This window comes from Camponotus floridanus, unplaced genomic scaffold (genome assembly GCF_003227725.1).
Source record: "Camponotus floridanus strain SB8 unplaced genomic scaffold, Cflo_v7.5 scaffold93, whole genome shotgun sequence".
Taxonomy (NCBI): Eukaryota; Metazoa; Arthropoda; class Insecta; order Hymenoptera; family Formicidae; genus Camponotus; species Camponotus floridanus.
The window spans coordinates 479,768-501,423 of record NW_020229864.1 but is presented as its reverse complement, the minus strand read 5'-3'; the positions used below and the strand labels follow the sequence as shown (position 1 = coordinate 501,423).

At 28.8% G+C, this 21,656-nt stretch overlaps 2 protein-coding genes across 3 annotated transcripts; both read right to left on the bottom strand.

The window, feature by feature from the left end:
- Positions 1-5,677: 5,677 nt before the first annotated feature.
- On the bottom strand, positions 5,678-15,201 carry LOC105256512 (acyl-CoA:lysophosphatidylglycerol acyltransferase 1). Of its 2 annotated transcripts, XM_020029148.1 has the most exons (7): positions 14,857-15,201; positions 14,462-14,640; positions 12,435-12,652; positions 12,132-12,346; positions 6,571-6,844; positions 6,268-6,419; positions 5,678-6,185 (listed from the first exon to the last, which is right to left on the bottom strand). In XM_020029148.1, the coding sequence occupies exons 2-7, from the start codon at positions 14,491-14,493 to the stop codon at positions 5,949-5,951; spliced, it is 1,128 nt and encodes a 375-aa protein (XP_019884707.1). In that variant the 5' UTR covers positions 14,494-14,640; positions 14,857-15,201; the 3' UTR covers positions 5,678-5,948. The 2 variants fall into 2 exon arrangements, with proteins under 2 accessions (XP_019884707.1, XP_025270783.1); XM_025414998.1 differs by having other exon boundaries at positions 14,462-15,201.
- A 3,188-nt stretch (positions 15,202-18,389) lies between these two features.
- On the bottom strand, positions 18,390-21,496 carry LOC105256513 (arginase-1). The gene is made up of 7 exons (XM_011266469.3): positions 21,147-21,496; positions 20,280-20,352; positions 19,984-20,189; positions 19,741-19,904; positions 18,986-19,101; positions 18,792-18,914; positions 18,390-18,709 (listed from the first exon to the last, which is right to left on the bottom strand). Exons 1-7 carry the CDS (start codon positions 21,246-21,248, stop codon positions 18,477-18,479), a joined length of 1,017 nt encoding a protein of 338 aa, XP_011264771.1. The 5' UTR covers positions 21,249-21,496; the 3' UTR covers positions 18,390-18,476.
- Between the last annotated feature and the right edge of the window lie 160 nt (positions 21,497-21,656).

Sequence of the window (21,656 nt, the reverse complement as noted above, 5' to 3'; positions counted from 1 at the left end):
GGAAATCCCTCTAGCTCAAATTACCTTAACCTCAAAAAACAGGAAGCTTCCATTAGAAAAATCCTTCGACAAGCAAAACGCACGGGCTGGAGGGCCTTCTGTGAGTCTATTACTACCTCTACCAGTATCTCCACACTGTGGCGATTTGTTAGAAGATTTAAGAACAGATTTCTTAATACTATTCCCTCTCTCCCTCTCCTTTTTCAAATGATATCTCACCTGAAATTTCTGACCTCATTAACTCTATCTCCCCTCCTTCATGTCTTTATAAGCTTTCTCTTACTCACCTTTTTTCGAACTATTCTTACTCTTGTCGCATTTTCGACTCTCCCTTTCAGCTCGAGGAACTCCACCATGTTATCTCCGCTCTCAAAAATAAATCCTCTTCCCCCGGAATAGATCAAATAGATTATTTTACGCTTTCTTGCCTTCCCACATCTTACCTCTCAATTTTTCTTTCTATTCTAAACAACCTCTTTTTTGCGGGTGAATTCCCCGATTCATGGACCCATTCACTGATTTTCCTAATTCCAAAATCTTCACCAGGAAAATTTCGCCCTATATCACTCACCTCTTGTTGTCTTAAAATTATGGAAAAGCTTATCCTCCTCAGACTCGACTGGTGGATGGAAAGATACGAAAAATTACCTTCCTCTCAATTTGGATTTCGTAAATTTCGTTCTTGTCAAGACAACCTTTCTATACTCACTACAGAAATACATACCAGTTTTATCCGAGGCACCTTCACTGCATGCCTCTTCTTAGATCTTTCCAATGCTTTTGATGATGTCATTCCTTCTATACTCATCTCTGACCTTGTAGATCTTGGTATGCCTCCGACTCTATGCCAATTTATTTACTCACTTATCCACTTTCGCAGATTACAATTCGTAATTAACAGCGAGCTCTCAGATACTCGTTTCTCCTACAAAGGAGTTCCACAAGGCTCTATCCTTAGCCCTATCCTCTTTAATATCTATATATCCAAATTACGTAAACACATAGGCGAAGATTGTGAGTTAGTACAATTCGCCGACGATATTGCTATCTTCGTTAGCTCTCCCCAGATAGATAAAGCTCTTACTGAACTCGAATCTTCTGCAAATAAAGCTATTAAACACCTCACTGGTAGAGGACTCACAGTATCCCCTTCTAGAACCTCTCTAGTTATATTCACCAAAAAACATATAAATCCATTCGCTTTTTCCATTAAGCTCGGTAATCACACGGTGGAACCGATTTCCATAAATTTCTCGGTATTACCCTTGACTTTCGCCTTTTTGGCCGCAATCACATTCTCTCTCTCTCTACCCGGTGTTCCAAGCTTCTGAATATCCTCAATATGCTGAGAGGTACCTGGTGGGGGGGTGCACCTTCATCTCTTTTAAATATCTATAAAGCTTTAATAAGGGGATCTATGAAATACGGATGCCTTACTTTCCCTTATAATAATCACTCTCTTTATGCGTCATCTTGAATGTATCCAATTGCGCGCTCTGCGTTCTTGCTTGGGCCTCCGCAAAACCACACCTACGAACATCGTTCTAGCGGAAGCTGGCGAGGGTCCCATAAGATTTCGCTTCGAATTTCTCACCTCTAAATACATTTTAAAAACATTTGCTCTTGATTCTCATCCGCTCATTGACAAACTTTTTGCTCTTCTTTGGTATTCACGTAGATCCCGCAAACGTAATTCTTCCGAAAAATTTATTTTATTCAAAGTCTTTAATGTTTATCTTCGACTCAAAATCTATGTCTCAAAATCTGATTACCCAGCAGTTTACTCCATAAGTTATGATTCTCTTATATTTTTCCCTTCTGTTATCATCACACCTCCTTCTGAAGTAGAGAAAATCAAAAATGCACCCATCCCCCAGATATCCTTTATGGAAATCTATAATACGTTAATATCCTCTTCCACCTGTTTTTTTACCGATGCCTCTAAAAATAGATCCGACGACTATGTCGGTTTTGCAACCTACTCTCCTTCTCCTCATTTACAACTACTCTACAAAACTCAGTCTTATTCATCCATCTTTACTGGTGAAGCTCTTGCTATCCTCTATACTCTCGATTACATCTCACTCCATTCTATCAAAAATTCCGTCATTTTTACCGATTCCAAATCTGTTACTGAAGCTCTGCTTTCTGTCAATTTGGCGCATTCCTACAACTATGTAATTTTTGCTATCAAACAAAGACTTTACGATATAAAATTAAAAGGATTGGATAACTCTATTGTCTGGATTCCGGCACACACCGGTATTTTGGGAAATGAAACAGCTGACATACTGGCGAAAAGAGCCATCTCCTCAGGGAAATTATCTGGAAAACAACTTCCTCATTCTGACTTCTTCTCTATCCCTCGGAGAAAATACGTCGAAAGCTCCTCTCGCCTCCTCAAGATCCAAGGCAGATTTAAAGGAACGAAATATTTTGCGTCCTTCAAGGAAATCACATTAAAACCCTGGTTCCATAAACTTAAAATCAACAGAGAAAGTATCGTAACCTGTTGCAGGCTTAGGAGCGATCACTACGCTTTAAATTACAGTCTTAAACGTTGCAAACTCGTTTCAGACTCCCACTGCCAGTGCGGCTACATCATTCAAGATGCGGATCACATATTTTGGAATTGCCCGTTATACGCTGCTCACAGGACATCCCTCTTGAATCGTCTCTCAAGATACAAAGGATTATCACGCCCCTACAAGATTTCAGAACTCTTAATTAATCCTCTCTCTGGGATTATTCATGCCCTAGTTTCCTTTTTAAAAGCTTGTGATTTGCATCTCTGAAAAATACCTCCTCTTGGAATGCTACCCTCTAATTGACCTCTCCTATTATACTTTTACTATTAACTCGTTGTTGGCCAGGATTTCTTGATCGACACCAGATCAGAAGAGGCCATTAAAGTCTAAGAAGAAAATACTTACAGTACGCGGCAACAGCATGCATAGACATGGCACATTTTATTGTCATATTTTAATTTATACATCACATCTCGAAAACGACTTCATTCTATCAAGCGATATCTTGCTTTTTCAATCTAAATTCAAAAGAAAACAATTTTCTAAACTATATATTTATATATATTAACTATATATTTCCCTCCCAAACATAGTTCTTGAAATGTAAACTTGACTGTGGAAATTATTATAATTATTATAATCTAAGATCCAACTTGTTTCATCGTAACATTAACACGTCCCGTGTCGAGCTGATTTTAGATGACTTCTGTTCCGAATCGAATTTAGATTATTTTCCGTTGCCCATGTTATCAGGATTAACAGTTTTGTTAATGGCATATAGCTTACAATACTTATAATATTAAAATCATAGAAATCACAATTATGAAGAAAAAAATAGAAGTTAAAAGGTACTACATAAAAAATTGAATTGACAATTTAAAGTGGAGTGTATATGACTCACATAGCATGGAACGTGTTAATTCGCACTTTGTAACTGTGATTTTTCTACTTAGGATATCATCAATGTTTTGTAGTTCTGGTTAGTATAAAATCATTTACTTACCCTCAATTAATTCTCTTGTCCTTATGAAGAAAATTGGAAAAGCTTTTATTGTACATACATTTTTAAACTTTTACAGAAGCCTTCCCTAGATTATTTTGTTTCTTCTTCTCTCCAAAAATACAATCTTTACATCTGATCATATTGTTACTTAACGCCGACTTGATCTGATACCACGATGGCTGAACTCAAGGACATAACAATATGCTACATTTTGTCTGCTTGATATATACACAACTCACTTTACTAACTACAAGATTAATTGATAGCAATATGAGCAAGAACTTTGCCTGTTCTATGCTAAGGGAAAAAGAATAAGTATTTTTGGACAACTAAATTTTTAACTAAAATGCATGTGTTTAAGATTTTTTTATTTTTTTTACTTTAATTGTTACATATAAAAATTTGAATATTTATGTACATATGTAGCACGTGTTTAACTACTTTTTTAGAAATATATTTTTAGAAGTTTATTTTTACTCTTTAATTAATCTCTAAAATATTCACTACCAATTTTTATCTTCCACGTAATTTGACGCGCGAAACACTCGTATGTTTCAATGTAAAACTTATTCGAGAAGATACAAGATAAAAACATTATATATACTCATATGAAAATATGTAGAGTATGTTTTAAAAAATTAAATATAAGAATATTAAAAAAAATTAAATATTTTTCAAGTTACACTTAAATATTTTTTAAAAATATAATAGAACATCATTGTAATTTACAACAGAATAATAATTAAAGGCAATTTTAAGAGTTACACTTAATAAATTATTTTTAGCTAGATACTTAAAGTAGACTTATAATTAAAAATGTTATATGATTTTACTATAAGAGGAATGATACATATAAAATCAATTACAAAATATACACGATATTCGTATTTCAAGACGTATTTGATAATTTATTTGATTTGTGAGACTATGCAAGCCTGTATCAACTGTCAAATAAACTGTTTCTTTATGCTCAAAAAAATATAATTTTTTGGATTTGATGCCGAAGATTATGTCTTCCCTGTCTATATTTCACATATAATCAATACAATATTTTCCTTATTTTTGTTAACTTTCAAACATATTACTTTTCTAATTCTAATTTATATTCAATACGAATTACGAACTTATTACAAAATTTCTAGTATAATATTAAAAAGTTATGTTTATTTATAGGATGGACCATTTTTTTTTCTTGAAAAATATTTTCTTTGCTATCATATCACAAATGAATGGATACTTTTTCTGAAAGATTCTATTTCGTAGACAACAGTAGAAATTTTTCTCGCTATTATACATTGCAATCACATTTTATATAGAATGTCTAATTAACTTGTAATCAACTTACATTATAAAACACACACATGCGGCGCTATATAATAATTTCTTTTTATTATGCTGCCAGATTTCAGATATATGTGGAAATAAATGCGCGGACCACGTGTATCATAAGTGAAAATAGTAAAAATTAATATGAATCATTACATATACCTAAACTTGACTGTCTATAAAATCTTATATTTATTATGCATACAAAATGTGCGAATTAATCGTATAATCGCCTGATATCGATAAATAAGTATTATGTTTATATATTTGAAAGAAAAAATATGAAGTAAGCAAAAAGTATTATTAACATCTCCATAAAAGAGATTATGTACATACCATTTCGTATTACAAGCATTTATTTACGTGTAAGTGTGTGTGTGTGTGTGTGTGTATTATCTAAATTTACAATATTTCTAATTTAATCCTACATATGATCAAAATCGTTGATGATGTTGATTTGTACATTTATAAACTTTTACTTTGATTACTCACAACTCACGCGCCCGCGCGCATAAATGATCCGAAGATTATAAATCTACAAATTAGCACGTCAGCAACAATTTTGTTTTAAGAGTGTTCTATTTCAAGTTATCAAGTTTGTGAAAACACAATAGTATAGTAATTTATGAAAAAGCAATTTTTTAACATAAAAATTCGTATATAATTTTGTGCAGTTGAACGAGTATACGATATAATAAAAATATAATTTTGAAGATATGTAATAATCACAAAAATTATAGAGACGATTATTTGATATTTATTTTTATCATTATTTTTATATTATTTTAATATTTATTTTTAAAATGTATTGATATTTTATTCAAAACATGCTAATTTTATGAGCTTTAATCTATAGAACAAAGATTGTAAATATTTAAATAGTTTTCTCAATTGTATTATATATTAAATAAAAATAAATGGTCACAAGCGATTTTTATAATGGTTTGCTTGCTAAGTTTGATAATTCGCACATGTTCATTAGAGTTGTTCTCATAGGTATCAGTGTTCGTTTAAGGCAAGGATATCTTACTTCGTTACTCTGTGAGTTCCTTTTATAAACATTGATCATTGTACATGATGTATAAAATATCTTACCAAAAGCAAGATAGCATGTACGCAAGCATACTATAATGAATATAACTAGATGTTATGAAGAATAAATGAAGGACTAGGAATCTTAGTGGATCCTGATGTACTTTGGAACCACTTCCATCTGATCCTTTTGTACCAAGAAACGTTCCATATTTATAAAAATGCTCCAAGAGTGCTTCTTTTTCTACCCATCTGTCGTACAACCATTTAGATAATTGTTCTGGTTCACGAGGAACCTATAACAATATTACATTATATTATGTAAATATCATTGCACGTATTTAAGCAAAAATCGATGTTTCAAGTTAAATCACTTACCACTGAACTAGGAAATAGTCGATAAAATAATACCGTTTCACATGGAGATCTTGAACCAGTTATAATAGTAGGCAAGTCAAGCGGCTTACCTTGTGGATACGCTATTGTTATGTCAAGAATCCAACTAATTTCTGGTTTAGCTACTGTCATATCTGTAGATACAAAATATTAGATTACTAATAATCATAACACTTTTACAATGAGTAAAGTTTTCATGAATATAAATAAATTCTACAAATCTATAAATAAATCAATTTTAATAAAATACAAGAAAATGTTTAATGCATCAAAATACAATCTTACTTGGTCGACAATTTAACTGTTGATCCTGCATGTTCCTGCTTGATATTGGTCCAAGAGTATCAAATATCATTTGCATAGCTCCTACCCTTGGCAAAGTCACATTTTCAAGAATAGGTAAATTGTTTTTCTTAGCGTATTTTTGTGAAGTTTCCCGTCTTTTGCATAGAAAACCTCCTTCTGGGAAAAGTACCATCCATTTTCTATCCCGTGGTATGTAAGACTCTTTAAGATGTTTTTCTAATTGTTTTAAACTTTCTTCTCTTCGTTTACGGCCCTGTAGTTATCTAATATATAATAGTTGAAGATAATAGAGAGAAAGAGAAAGATAATGCATTCTTTTCCACATCAAATCAGAAAAGCAAAAATAGCTATATTTAATTATAGAATAGCAGAAATAGCTATATTTAATGAAATCAGTGAATTTTTAAGAGATTCTTGATCTAGCAATGTAGTTTATTAAATTATATATTATTAGAAATAAATATATCAAATATTTTTATTTTGGAATAGTTTTATCAAAAGCAATAAATCTTAATTGCATGTGTGCTATATTTATTTTTACTGGAAGTATAAAATATGTATTGATTTATTTATACACATTTATATATACAGGACAATAAAATAAGTAGATTTTATTAAAATAATTTATCTGTGTGTGTGTGTGTGTGTGTGTGTGTATACCCGGTAAAAAATTTTTCATGTATATTCATGCAGAATTGAATAATAATTGTACAAAATCATATATAATTGCAACAATATAATATATAAGTAATAAATATATAAGTGCAAAAATATGTATAATTATAAATAATAGAATACAGGACATTATAAATATTTATATACAGGGTGACCCATTTTAACTTAGGCAGCCAAATAACTCGAAAAATAAGCACACTACGAAAAAATGGTTAGAATTAAAATTTCGTCATTTCGAGGGGGACGTACAATGACGTTAAAATCAGCCCCCCCACCCCTCCCCCTGGGCGGTGAGGGGGGGCAAGTTTGAAATCTTAAATGGGAACCCCTATTTTTCATTGCATATTCTTGTAGCTTATCTCGAGAGCTTTCCAAAACACTATAATTAAGTACCTTTTTATTAAGTACTTTTTGAGTTATAAGGCTTGAAATAATTTCTTAATTTTACATAAACCATAAAATATCTAGTAAACCATTCATTTTTCGATTATCTTACCTTCATACTTTTATGTACAAAATAATGAGAGGAATCAATTGGTGTAAAGAAAACATACAGTTGTTTTTAAGAAAAAATATGGAATTGTTAATTGCAAATTACATATTTTTTCTTAGAAACAACTATGTGTTTTCTTTACACCAATTGATTCCTCTCATTATTTTGTACATAAAAGTATGAAGGTAAGATAATCGAAAAATGAATGGTTTACTAGATATTTTATGGTTTATGTAAAATTAAGAAATTATTTCAAGCCTTATAACTCAAAAAGTACTTAATAAAAAGGTACTTAATTATAGTGTTTTGGAAAGCTCTCGAGATAAGCTACAAGAATATGCAATGAAAAATAGGGGTTCCCATTTAAGATTTCAAACTTGCCCCCCCTCACCGCCCAGGGGGAGGGGTGGGGGGGCTGATTTTAACGTCATTGTACGTCCCCCTCGAAATGACGAAATTTTGATTGTAACCATTTTTTCGTAGTGTGCTTATTTTTCGAGTTATTTGGCTGCCTAATTTAAAATGGGTCACCCTGTATAAGTGCAATAACTCTTACATATAATTAAATATAAGTGCGCATTTTGCATACTTGTATATAATGTTGTGTACAATGTATTTACAAATTGTATACAATGTTTTATGTATAATTATACATGAATTTCTGTTAGTTAAATATATAATTATATGTAAGCCTTGCGTCATATATAAATATGTATAAATAACAAATATAGTTCAGATACAATCATACATAATTGTATTATATAATTTCGATTCTATATAAATGAGAAATTTTGATCAAAATGTATACAGGGTGACCCATTTTAATCTTCCCACCTAAATTTCTCGGAACCTAAGCAAGATAGAGAAAAATGTTTTAGACAAAAGTTTATAGTTTCAAGGGGGACATAAGATAGTGTCATTAGTTTGATCTTGAAGAGCCACCTGAAGGACACGCGAAGGTCAGCTCCAACTTTTTAAATGGGACACTCTATATGCTTTTGCATATTCTTGTAGCTCATCTCAAGAGCTTTCCAAAACACTATAATTAAGTTAGTTTTCATTAAGTACTTTCCAAGTTATGAGGCTTGAAATCATTTTTTAATTTTACATAAACTGTAAAATATCTTGTAAAATATTCATTTTTCGATTATTTTACCTTAATACTTTTATGTACAAAATAATGAGAGGAATCAATTGGTGTAAAGAAAAGACATAGTTATTTTTAAGAAAAAATATGTAATTGTTAATTGCAAATTACATTTTTTTTTTCGAAACAGCTATGAGTTTTCTTTACACCAATTGATTCTTCTCATTATTTTGTACATAAAAGTATTAAGGTAAAATAATCGAAAAATGAATATTTTACAAGATATTTTACGGTTTATGTAAAATTAAAAAATGATTTCAAGCCTCATAACTTGGAAAGTACTTAATGAAAACTAACTTAATTATATATTAATGAAAACTAACTTTTGTCTAAAACATTTTTCTCTATTTTGCTTAGGTTCCGAGAAATTTAGGTGGGGAGATTAAAATGGGTCACCCTGTATGTATCTTTCCCTCAATGCACTCATGAACAACGGATAAGTGAAACATTTTGTTTTGTGCTTAATGATCCCCAGGAAAAAAAAGGCCATGTCTATTTATATAAAAAAAGTAAAATTATATACAGTCTTATACGATTATATATAATATCACATATGATTTTATCAGAGCATACGTTTTTGTATACGCTTAGATATAATGTATATAATCAGTTTTGTTTAGTTATATCTGAAAAATTTTTTACCGGGTATATATATTGTTATGAAGTGATTGTAATGGAAAAAGTAAATTTGATAATTTTTTTGACATAAATTTAATAATTATTTTTGTACTTTGCAAACCTATATAAACATAATTTTAATAATGTCTGTGCAAGAAAACATAAAGAGAACATTATATTGGTCCAATAAAGAAATACAGATATACATATAAACGACATTAAATTTTTATAAATTAATAAACAATTTTAATAAAGTGAATATATAAAAAGGAAAATCAAGAAAGGATTTTTTTTATTTACATTTACAAACTTTTCAGACAAAAATTTGCAATTTTTTAAAAAATGTTCTTTATATTACGATTTAAAATTATAATCAAAATTATTATATACTTTAGTGATGTTAATATCAAAATATTATACAAAGTAGAGCATTTAAAATACTACAATCTGTTATTTCTGAAATTATAACAAAAAATATTTTAGATTGAAAAAATAAAGATATTAATTTGATCTTAGAGATGTCAACATTATGTAAAGATTAATTTAGTTTTTTAAATAGAACTAACTTAGTTTTATATAAATCAACTCTTCACAATATTCAATATGAAAGTTATATATAAAAATTAGGATAAAATGGCTAAAAATTGAATAGTTACGAGATATTTTATATTTTAATTTTTGAAAAGTAAGTTTTTTCAAAAAATATGAATTTGCAATAAGTAGCTACATATTTTATAAATAGTTATGTGTTTTCCTTACACCAATTGATTCCTCTTATTATGTAATGCACAAAACTATTGAGATAAGATCAAAAATGAATATTTTACGAGATATTTTTTATAATTTATATAAAATTATCAAATTAAAATATGAAATATCTCGCAAATTATTCAATTTTCATCTTGTAACTTATGACACTTATAACTTTACAATGAATATTGCAAGAAATGAATTTATAAAAATTAAAAATGAATGAAATTGAAAAATAAAATTGAATTTAAAAAAATTAGAATGATTATTTTAAAATACATAGATTGACCTTCATATGATGTTGGCATCTATAATCAAGATTAAATTAATCACTGTCTTTTTCCCTGCTTCAAACTAAGCAATTTTTGTGTAAACATTTTCTGCTATAATTAATGCTTACTTTCAAAAATAACAAATTATAATACTTTAAATGTTACATATAATATAATTCTATGTATATAGTGTTTTTGTTATATTTTATTAATACCAAAAAAAAATATATAAAAATATAAATTTTAAATGTTTAATTTCTAATAGCATTACAAAAAATAGTGAATGAAAGTTGCAATGAAAGTAATAATTCATTACATTTTTAGTAATAATAATGTGAGTAATAATAATAGTAATGACTAATTGTTTTCCAAAATTAATAATTAATAATTTTTATTATTAATATACAGGGTGAGTCATTTTAATCAATACACTCGAATATCTCGAAAACAGCACTCTTCAGAAAGAAATGTTTCAAACAAAAATTGTAGGGTGTGAAGGGGGACATAAGATGGTAGCATTGGTTTGACCTTGGAAAGTCATTTGAAGGTCACATAAAAGTCAATTTCAATTTCTTAAATTGAACCCACTATTTTTCATTACATATTCTTGTAGCTTATCTCGAGAGCTTTCCACAACACTACAGACAAATGTTTTTTCATTAAGTACTTTTTGAGTTATAAGGCTTCAAAGTTTGCAGTACTTCGATATAAAATGCAAAATATCTCGTAAAATATTTAGTTTTCGGTAGTCTTACCCTAATACTTTTATGCACAGGATAATGAGACAAAACTATTGGTGCAAAGAAAACGTATGATTGTTTATAATAAAAAATGTGTAATTTGCAATGCACTTTTTGTTATAAACAATCATGCGTTTTCTTTGCACCAATAGTTTTGTCTCATTATCCTGTGCATAAAAGTATTAGGGTAAGACTACCGAAAACTAAATATTTTACGAGATATTTTGCATATATCGAAGTACTGCAAACTTTGAAGCCTTATAACTCAAAAAGTACTTAATGAAAAAACATTTGTCTGTAGTGTTTTGGAAAGCTCTCGAGATAAGCTACAAGAATATGTAATGAAAAATAGTGGGTTCAATTTAAGAAATTGAAGGTGACTTTTATGTGACCTTCAAATGACTTTCCAAGGTCAAACCAATGCTACCATCTTATGTCCCCCTTCATACTCTACAATTTTTGTTTGAAACATTTCTTTCTGAAGAGTGCTGTTTTCGAGATATTCGAGTGTATTGATTAAAATGACTCACCCTGTATATTATATATATTATATTTATATATATATTTATATATATAATATATATTATACGATAATAATTTTTCAGAAAAAAAGAACGATAATGAATTACTATAAAATATAATTTTCTTAACTATAATAATTTGATTGTTTTATATTTTATAAATACGAGTGGTGGCATATGAAAAAAATTAATTTTCATATTTTCCAAGAAAAAGATTTACTTGATTTTACTTGATTTCTCGTTTCTATATTTCTCATTCATGATTTTATTGACTCAATATGACTGCAATGAACTCCAAGGAAATTAAGAAAAGCTTATACTTACCGATACAATAAAGAAATCTTGATGTAATATAGAAACTATCCCAAAATTAGTAAATTTGAACACCCTATCCATTATCCACATTAAATTGGGTAAAACATTTGGTTTGGCATTAAATGTTGTCATTAATATAGGAACATCACCAGTGCTCTGATGATTTGCTATAACTAATGTTTTTTCATTTATAATCTGCTGTATGTCATCACCTTGTTCTATTACTGTTGGACAAAAGATAATCACACCTTAAGTCTAAAACAGCTAAGTCTAAGCAACTTCTTCAATTTGTATATTAATATTAATACTTACTGTCGTAACCTGCAGACCAAGTCCACATTGATACCATTGCCAACAACCAGTGGAAAAATAGGCCTTCGATTCGCCAATATACTTGAGGTTGATATACTTTCACAGGAAACAATAACATCATCCATACTACATATGTAGGTATACAATAGACATTGTTTAATATCACAAATGCCGTTCGAGCAACACATTTCAGTAAAGTCACTACGTTGCTAATTATTCTGCAAGATATATATTCCAGTTAAGATTTCTATATCATATGTTTAAATATCTTCAAATCAATTATTGATTTACTTTAACAAAAATAGATTATATAGATTATAATCAAATTTATGTATTCCTTAGTATCTTTTATTACTATATATAAATTATTATTATATAAATTATTTTTTATTTTAAAATAATATTAAATACCTTATAAGTAGCTTATGCTAGAAAAGTTGGAATTGTTTAAGAATTATTAAGATGAGAGAGTCAAGTTAATAATTGCTTAATTTAGTAGAAACGATTCAATAGAGATAGAGAAGACAGCAAATATTAAAAAAGAAATTATTTTATATAGAAACATTTTGTTACCTTTTACCTCTTTATTTATAAACATAAATGGATGTTTATACATTATATACATTACGTACGTTATATACATTATGTACATTATGTGCAAATTAATATTTTATATTAGAATAATTTTACACATACAAATAAACTTATATTATAATAAAGCTTATGTTATGTATGTGATTAAAATTACAAAAAATATGAATGTTTTGAAGATATGCAATTGTAACAAACAATTCTTCATTAATATAAAAAATATATGTATATTATTTTATATCTTGAATATAAGCGTATTTTGTACAATGTTTTATATAAATACGTATTTAAATATAAAGAATAAATCCATTAATACTAACTGCAATTGTTCAGATTTTTTTATTTAATATATATGAATTATATATGATACATATATAAAATAAATAAACATGATATAAATATATACAAAATATAAATGTATGTAAAAAATAAAAGCTAAAAAAAAATTTTTCTGATTTATTCTAAAATTTTTTTATAACTTATTAATTATTATTAGTGCACTATAATTATATATAATTATTATATAATTAATAAAATTAAATAATTTTTATATATATAATAAATATAGATTATAATTACATATATCTAAAAATAACAAAAAAAAAAATATTTTCTTGTTAATATAAATGTTTTCTATTATAATAGAATTTTACATTGAAACTTAATCATTCAAGGAGGAGTAAATCTCTGTATGCAATTACAGCATTAAAGAATCAAGCACAGTACAGTAGAATTCAAATTGTATTATTTCAAACAGTAGCATTAATAACATAGTTGTTTTAAGAAAATGTAGAACACATGTATATTAACAAATTTAGAAACTGAAATTGCGTAAATAATTATATTTTGTTAATAATTAATAAATCATATGAAAAAATTAATATAAATGTTCTTAATAAAATAAATTCTTGTTCATATAATTTTAACCAAATGCTAAAAAAGACAATTATACTATATTATATATATATATATATAATGTGTATATGTATATGGGTATGTATGTGTATATATTTGTATATATTAGTATAGTTGAAACTCTCTTAGTATTTGGTTAAAATTTTTGAAATAATTACATTTTATATTATTTAATTGTAACAACAATTACTGATAATTTATTAATTATTTTTTCTTTTCTGTACATATCTATCTGTATATATCTATATACATATATATGTATATAATGTATGTATGGATATGATTTATTTATCTCTTTTCTTGCTCATTTTCTTCGTTCACATGATATAAGGTTAGGATTGGACATACGTTTATTCTCATGAAATATACAAGTATTTTGCTGCGTTATTTATCTTAGAAAACGAGAACGTTTTCATCTTACAATGTGCGTTATATATGAATATTTAGTAATTTGTGAGAGAAAATGTAACAAAAATCGCAAAAGATCGTGTATAACTTATACGAATGACGGATGTCTTTACCTGACAAAAGTAGAGGAGGCAGAGTCAGTCATTTTCGAGAACCACCATCCGTTGCAAAAACTCGAGGAAATCTCATACACTTTTTTCTCACCATAGCCTTCGCCTCATGTGCGGTTTACATAATAAATCATTGTCCCAAATGAAACGTGCATTTCGACAAATTGTTTACACATCAAGAACTACCGCAACGCCGACATAGGTGATAGGTATATATTCATGGAATTCAATAAATATATACATGTATATGTGTATGTATGTGTACGTGTGTATGTGTACGTGTGTTATGTATACGATCGGTCAATCTTCTATTTTTCTACTGTATAATCCTTTTGCTGGACGCTTTATTCATCGTTATAATGAAAGTTGTCAATGCTAAAAGTATTTTTCATATTTACCGCTGATTAGACTTTAAATGTTGATCTCTCTCACGTGTTAAAGAAATATTATATTATTCATCATTTTTTCCTGTACTTTTGTGTTCTACAATAATGTAAAATCATGCCAGTATGTAATTCACTGGAATGGCGGTTTGATTCGGCTCGGTTCGACTCGATTCGGTTCTGGAGTCTCGACACGTGTCAGTTTGAGCTTGATTGATATCTCAATTTATAATTTATAATCAGTACGTTACCTTCAAACGCAGTAACTATTTATCACGATATAAATATCACTGTTTCTTGTGAATAATATATTAAGACTGAAGGAACATTCTTAACATAAAAACTCCAAATCCCTGTTAAATTTCGTTAAATTCTACGAATATTATTATTAATACATGATTATTTCCATTGATATATATATATATATATATATATATATATATATATATATATAGATTTAAATCAATGCCGACTATCGCGCCTTTTCCCTCTTATTTAAAAAAACATAACATTTAATTATTTTAAATTTAAATTATTTAAATATTTTAAATTAGAAAAATTTTTTTCCATAATAAAGATTTAACAAAGTAAAATTTCATCATATGCAGATAAAATATTTAGTAAACATATCCAGACAAATTTATATAGCGTATAACATGTGTATAAGAAAATTGATGGATTCATAAAGCGGGGAGTATAGACTTTTGCATAAGCGCGTAACCATAAGTATAAGGAAATTAATTGGTCCCCAAGTATGTTCATAAGAAAATCAATCAATCAATTTTCTTATGCTTATGGTTATGCGCTTATGCAAAAGTGTGTGCTGCGGCCTATTTTCTTATACACTTGTGGACAATCAATTTCCTCATGCTTATGTTTATGCCAATGCAAAAGCCTGTGCTGCTAGCTTAGGGCCTCCGCACAAGGTGTTCCGTATCGCATTACGTTCCGTATAGATTGTAAACTTGACTGTGATTGGTCAATCTCCTAAGGCTTAAAGCTTAAATTGCCTATTGTAGACCCGGCCTAATGCGATACGGAACACCTTGTGCGGAGGCCCTAAAGTTGTAAAGGCTTTCGCACATGAATTGCCGTAATCATAAACATAAAACGTAAACGTAAGCTGAAGAACCAATCAGAAATTATATTGCTTTATGTATCCTAGAAGACGATAGAAATGATGTAAATTGGTTAAAATCCTAGTTATTTCTGCTTACGGCTAACTTTATCATCATTTCTATCGTCTTCTAGGATGGGATTAATGCATTAAAGCTGTAACTCAATAAATTGACCAATCATAGTCGAGTATTCTCTTAATACTTGACTGTGATTGGTCAATTCCTTAAGTTACAGTTTTAATCCATTAATCCTATTGCCATTGTAGATGACGTGTAAGGTTGTAAGGCGTAAGACTCAAAAAATTCACAGTCGAGTATTCTCTTAATACTTGACTGTGATTGGTCAATTTCTTGAGTCTAAAGGTCGCAGCACACACTTTTGCATAAGTGCATAACCATAAGCATAAGAAAATTGATTGGTTCATTTTCTTATGCATATACTTGGGGACCAATCAATTTCCTTATGCTTATGGTTATGCGCTTATCCCAAAGTGTGTGCTGCGGCCTTTAGGGCCTATCCAGACAAACTTGCATAAGTGCATATGCATAACATAAGATCATATGGACCAATGAGCATCGAGTATTAAGTCGCCATATTGACTTATATAACATAATACTCGATGCTCATTGGTCCATGTGGTCTTATGTTATGCATATGCACCTATGCAAGTTTGTCTGGATAGGCCCTTACGCCTTACAATCTTATGCTACGGCCATTATAGAATGATCTTAAGGTGTAAAGCCCGTGGGACACACGAAAAAATGTAAGCAGCGAAACGTAGTCAGTAAAGCGTCGTCTACAATGGCAGTAGGATTAATGAATTAAAGCTGTAACTCAATAAATTGACCAATCACAGTCAAGTATTCTCTTAATGCTTGACTATGATTGGTCAATTCCTTAAGTTACAGCTTTAATCCATTAGGCCCAGTTCCACAATCCAGTTAATCCGAGTTTAAGTAGTGAATGGACCAATTAGGACCCAGTTTAACGTATTAAACTCGGATTAACTCGAGTTGTGGAACCGGGCCTTAATTCTACTGCCATTGTAGACGACGTGTAAAGCCTGGAGCACATAAAAAAAACTTAGACAGTAAACTTAAGACTTAAACGAATCGACCAATCATAGTCGAGCAATAAGACAATGGCTGTGGTAATTTTGGTTCCCGCCCAAGGCGGGAAACAAAATTACCAATGAGATACTAGCAAAAGAGACAGACATAGGCGTCCCATGTAGTACCTCTCTCTCTACAGCGGGCGCTCGCCTATCTATCGCGATGCTCAGTCCAGTGTATATGTCGATGGTGGAAACCATAGACCTTACAGATATGGACTGGCAATTGCCTATAGTTTCTGTAGAGAAGCAGTGTCCGGAGGAGGTTAGAGAGAGAAACATACTTTTTAGTACTTCTCTTTCTACAAGTGTCCGAAAGTATGCATTGCACTTGTAGAAAGAGAAGTACCAAAAAGTATGTTTCTCTCTCTAACCTCCTCCGGACACAGTCTGATACGTATTGCCAATCCATACTTATAAGGTCTATGGTGGAAACGCACCCCCCAATATTGCATCCTTGGGTCTGTTCGTTTTAGCTGCACTGCTGCATTAGTGCAATTGGTTAAGGTGCAATTTCATTGACGCTACTTTTTAGCGTCAATAAAATTGCACCTTTAGAGTGAAGGAAAGTATGTTTGTCTCTTTCTAACTTATTGCACTAGTGCAGCAGTGCAGCTAAAACGAATAGACCCCTTATGAGATAGAAATCCAACAAAGAGAATAAAGAAACAGAAGGAAAAAGAAGACTATATATAATAATATATGGAGATTTTAAAGTATAACAGACAAAAATATTAAAAAAAAGGAGATACTCTTTCAAAATCAAAATATAATTTTTTTGTTATAGATGATATCAAATGGAACACTTGTAAAAATAGCAAGTTTGGGAGGATTTATAACAGCAAGTGTGGGTTATGCCTTTCATTATCGTATACAATATGATATTAGAAAGAGCGAATCTCACAAAGATGTAATGAATATCTTTCATGCGCATAAGAAAGCTATATCATATCTTGGAGAACCAGTAACATCAGGTCGCATCACTTATGGCAATGGACAACAAATTCTTGGACAAAAAACAAAGTATAAATGGTTTGAAGTTCCACTTAAAGGCAGTAAAACTAAAGCAAAGTTATATTATGAGATATTATTAGAACATAAAATTGAAGATAAATATGAGATATCTAAAATTGAAATTACTTTTGATAATATACCTGGAAAAACATTCGTAATAAAAGATTGTGAGATAAATGAGTAATAACAAAAAATTCTATTAAAAATATATATAAAATATATAAAGTATGTTAAAATATGATTGTAAGACAATATAAGTTATTTAATTAATTACATAGATGTGAAAATTATAATTAATATTCATTATTATATTAAGTAATTTTTTTGAGAACAATTGAATTAAAATATAAAGTCACATAAGAATTATGAAATGGAAGCAAGATATATATCATTAAGATGTTTGTAGTGGTATATCAGTTACACCCTTAGGCACTCTCAAACCACGTCTGGTATATCCTAAAGCTGCTTGAATAATATGTATGGCTGCTTCTATAGTAATCTTTACATCTTGTGCACTGCCAATTTGTGGATTAACTTCTACTAAGTCTATAGCACTCAATCGGCGCGTTCTGTATATTTCTTCCATAAGATTGATTGCTTCTCTGAGAGACAATCCTCCACGGACTGCAGTTTGTAAACATTCATAGATAGAATAATTGGAATAAGAATTTGTTAATAAAAATGATACATTAATATAATCAACTACCTGGAGTTCCAGTACTAGGTGCTTCGAGAGGATCTAATGCATCTATATCAAAACTAACATGTAAAGATCTTGAGTTATGAGGATCTATCTTATTTAGTGCCATATGTATTACATCGTGAATACCTGAAAACGTTAATCTTAGAGCATATGTATTTTAAGCATAATTGATGCATATAATTATTTTATATACAAACCATAACGTTCTATATCTTCCATGCCAAAAGCAGTAATACCAAATTTTTCAATTACTAATCTTTCATAGCGGTCCACCGATCTCAAACCAATATAAGCTACATTTCTGATGGACAACCTGTAAAAAATTATATATACTAAAAATTATAAAATAACTTAATGTCGCTAGTCGATCATAATCAAAGGATCATTGAAAAAAAGTGTAGTCGACCAAATTGTTTACACTTTAATTCGTTATGCGTGTTATATTATTCAAACCGTTAATTAATTAATTTATTTATTTATAAATCTTTTCCAGTATATACTTGATAAGGACCACAACCATATAGTCGAACAAAAGCGTTATTTAACTAGATTCGAATTTGAGAGAAACTGATGCATCCGTGTGAGACTTCGTCAAGAAACAATTTTGTTAATGTGACTTGTGCAGTTTTGCAAGATTATCGTCTATGCCTGCCCCCTGATTATTATTACATCGGTAAAATTGTTTACACTTTAATTCGTTATGCGTGTTATATTATTCAAACCGTTAATTAATTAATTAATTTATTTATAAATCTTTTCCAGTATATACTTGATAAGGACCACCACAACCATATGGTCGAAACTTCGTATTAATAAACAAATTTCTGGCTAGTTTGGTCGACTACACTTTTTATATATACTAAGTTTATTCTCTTTAATTCATTGATATAAATAATAGTCATCGATTTAAATAATAGAATAAAGTCTAAATGTTCAAACACATTATTCTTACATTGGCATTTGCCAATCCATGTTTGGTAAATATGGCCAATAATCAGCTAATTCAGAAGTTAACAATGCTACAGGCATTCCATGTACATTACCACTCTCACTCGTTTTGTTAGTATTTAAATCTGCATGAGCATCTACCCATAACACTCCTATATCCTGTTTTTCCTGTAAAAAATATATAAATATCCAGATTTAATAGTTTTATTAATTTTTCCTATATACAAACATATTTACTATTAAATACCTTCACATGTCCATCGATAGTGCCAATACTCAAACTGTGATCACCACCGATTGTTAGTGCTTGCCTACCATCTCGTAATACTTGTCGGACTTGTTCAGATAAACGACTTGTACAACTTGCTATGCAACCCAAATGTGACATATTATTTACATCACTTATATTATTTGTATCATATAATATATCACCATAGTCTTGTACATCCAACTCTTTTAAGAAATGAATATAAATTATATAATATTGTACACATATAAGTGTGTATATGAAGGATAAATAATATGTATTGATGATTTTTATACCTAATGTTTTTAATTCATATATTAAATTTGCGGCTCTAATTGCATTTGGTCCATGGGCTACGCCTTCTTTTTCCTGTTAGACTTATTGTCTTCATTTTAATTGATTTTATCAATTTTTTATGCTAGTTTTATGCTAGTTTTCATTGATATTTTCGTTCAATGTATATATATATATATATATATATATATATATATATATATATATACATGTATATATATATATATATACATTGAACGAATATATATATATATATATGTATATATGTATATATAATCTAGATATATAGATAACTTATATTGTGTGTGTATGTATATAATATAATTAGAGTTGGGTAATAACTAGTTGATTAGTTAAAAGTTAAAAAAAAAAGTTAAAAAGTTAATAATTTTTAACTCAACTTAGTTATTTTAAAAAGAGTTAACTTTTAACTTTAACTAATTATTTTTAAAACACATAAACTTAAACTTATTAACTTTCCCCCCAAATTTATTTGATGATTCATATTATTATTATTTAGAATAGTCTAATTTTAAAATTACAATCTAATTTAATATAAAGTGAAATAATGCTTTTCAAAATTTTAACTTTTATCTTAACTAACGTTAATTTAATCTTAACGTAACTTTTATTGAGTTAATTTTTTATTTGTATAACTTTTAACATAACTAAATTAATTTTTTAACCCATTAACTTTAACTTTATTTAGTTTTAAAAAAATATAAACTTACTCAACCCTGAATATAATACACACATACATACATACATACATATACATATATATATATATATATATATATATATATATATATAGATAATATAGTAAATGAGGACTGCAAGTTTTATACTATTTCTTTATTATTATTTACCTGCCCTTTATCGAATGGTACTCCTATTATACCAACTTTTCCACCATAATAACGAATACTTAATTTATTATAAATTTTGCATGCTTTAATTAATATATTCATTTCGTCTTTCCTTGTGACACAGTCATTTAACTTATAAGTGTATAAGAAGAAATGAACACAGTTATTTCACTTATAAGTGTATAAGAAGAAATGAACTATGTGCTCTTTGACCTGCAGATTTGATTTAGTATATCATTGAAACATGTATTTGTTGATAACAGACAAAAAAGACATACAAAACTATGTCTTATCTCAATCATATATGTAGATAATAAGTGTGATAGTAGTGATAAATATATAGATACCCTGTATGTGTGTGTGTATATATATACATATATAATTCCATATTATATACAATTTGTACATAAACTAATTACACTAATTAAATTAGTTTAAAAATGTATAATAATCAAATAGAAATTTTTGAACTGTATAAATATTAATTAAAATCATAATAATCTATATTAA

Coding starts and splice junctions, on each gene's coding strand:
- LOC105256512 (XM_025414998.1), bottom strand. CDS start 14,493: ATGACTGACTCTGCCTCCTCTACTTTTGTCAG. Junction 6,845..12,131: donor AAGATTTCTTTATTGTATCG/GTAAGTATAAGC, acceptor AGATAACTACAG/GGCCGTAAACGAAGAGAAGA. Junction 6,186..6,267: donor GACTATTTCCTAGTTCAGTG/GTAAGTGATTTA, acceptor ATATTGTTATAG/GTTCCTCGTGAACCAGAACA.
- LOC105256513 (XM_011266469.3), bottom strand. CDS start 21,248: ATGAATATATTAATTAAAGCATGCAAAATTTATAATAAATTAAGTATT. Junction 20,353..21,146: donor TACCATTCGATAAAGGGCAG/GTAAATAATAAT, acceptor TAAGTCTAACAG/GAAAAAGAAGGCGTAGCCCA. Junction 18,710..18,791: donor ACCTAGTACTGGAACTCCAG/GTAGTTGATTAT, acceptor TACAAACTGCAG/TCCGTGGAGGATTGTCTCTC.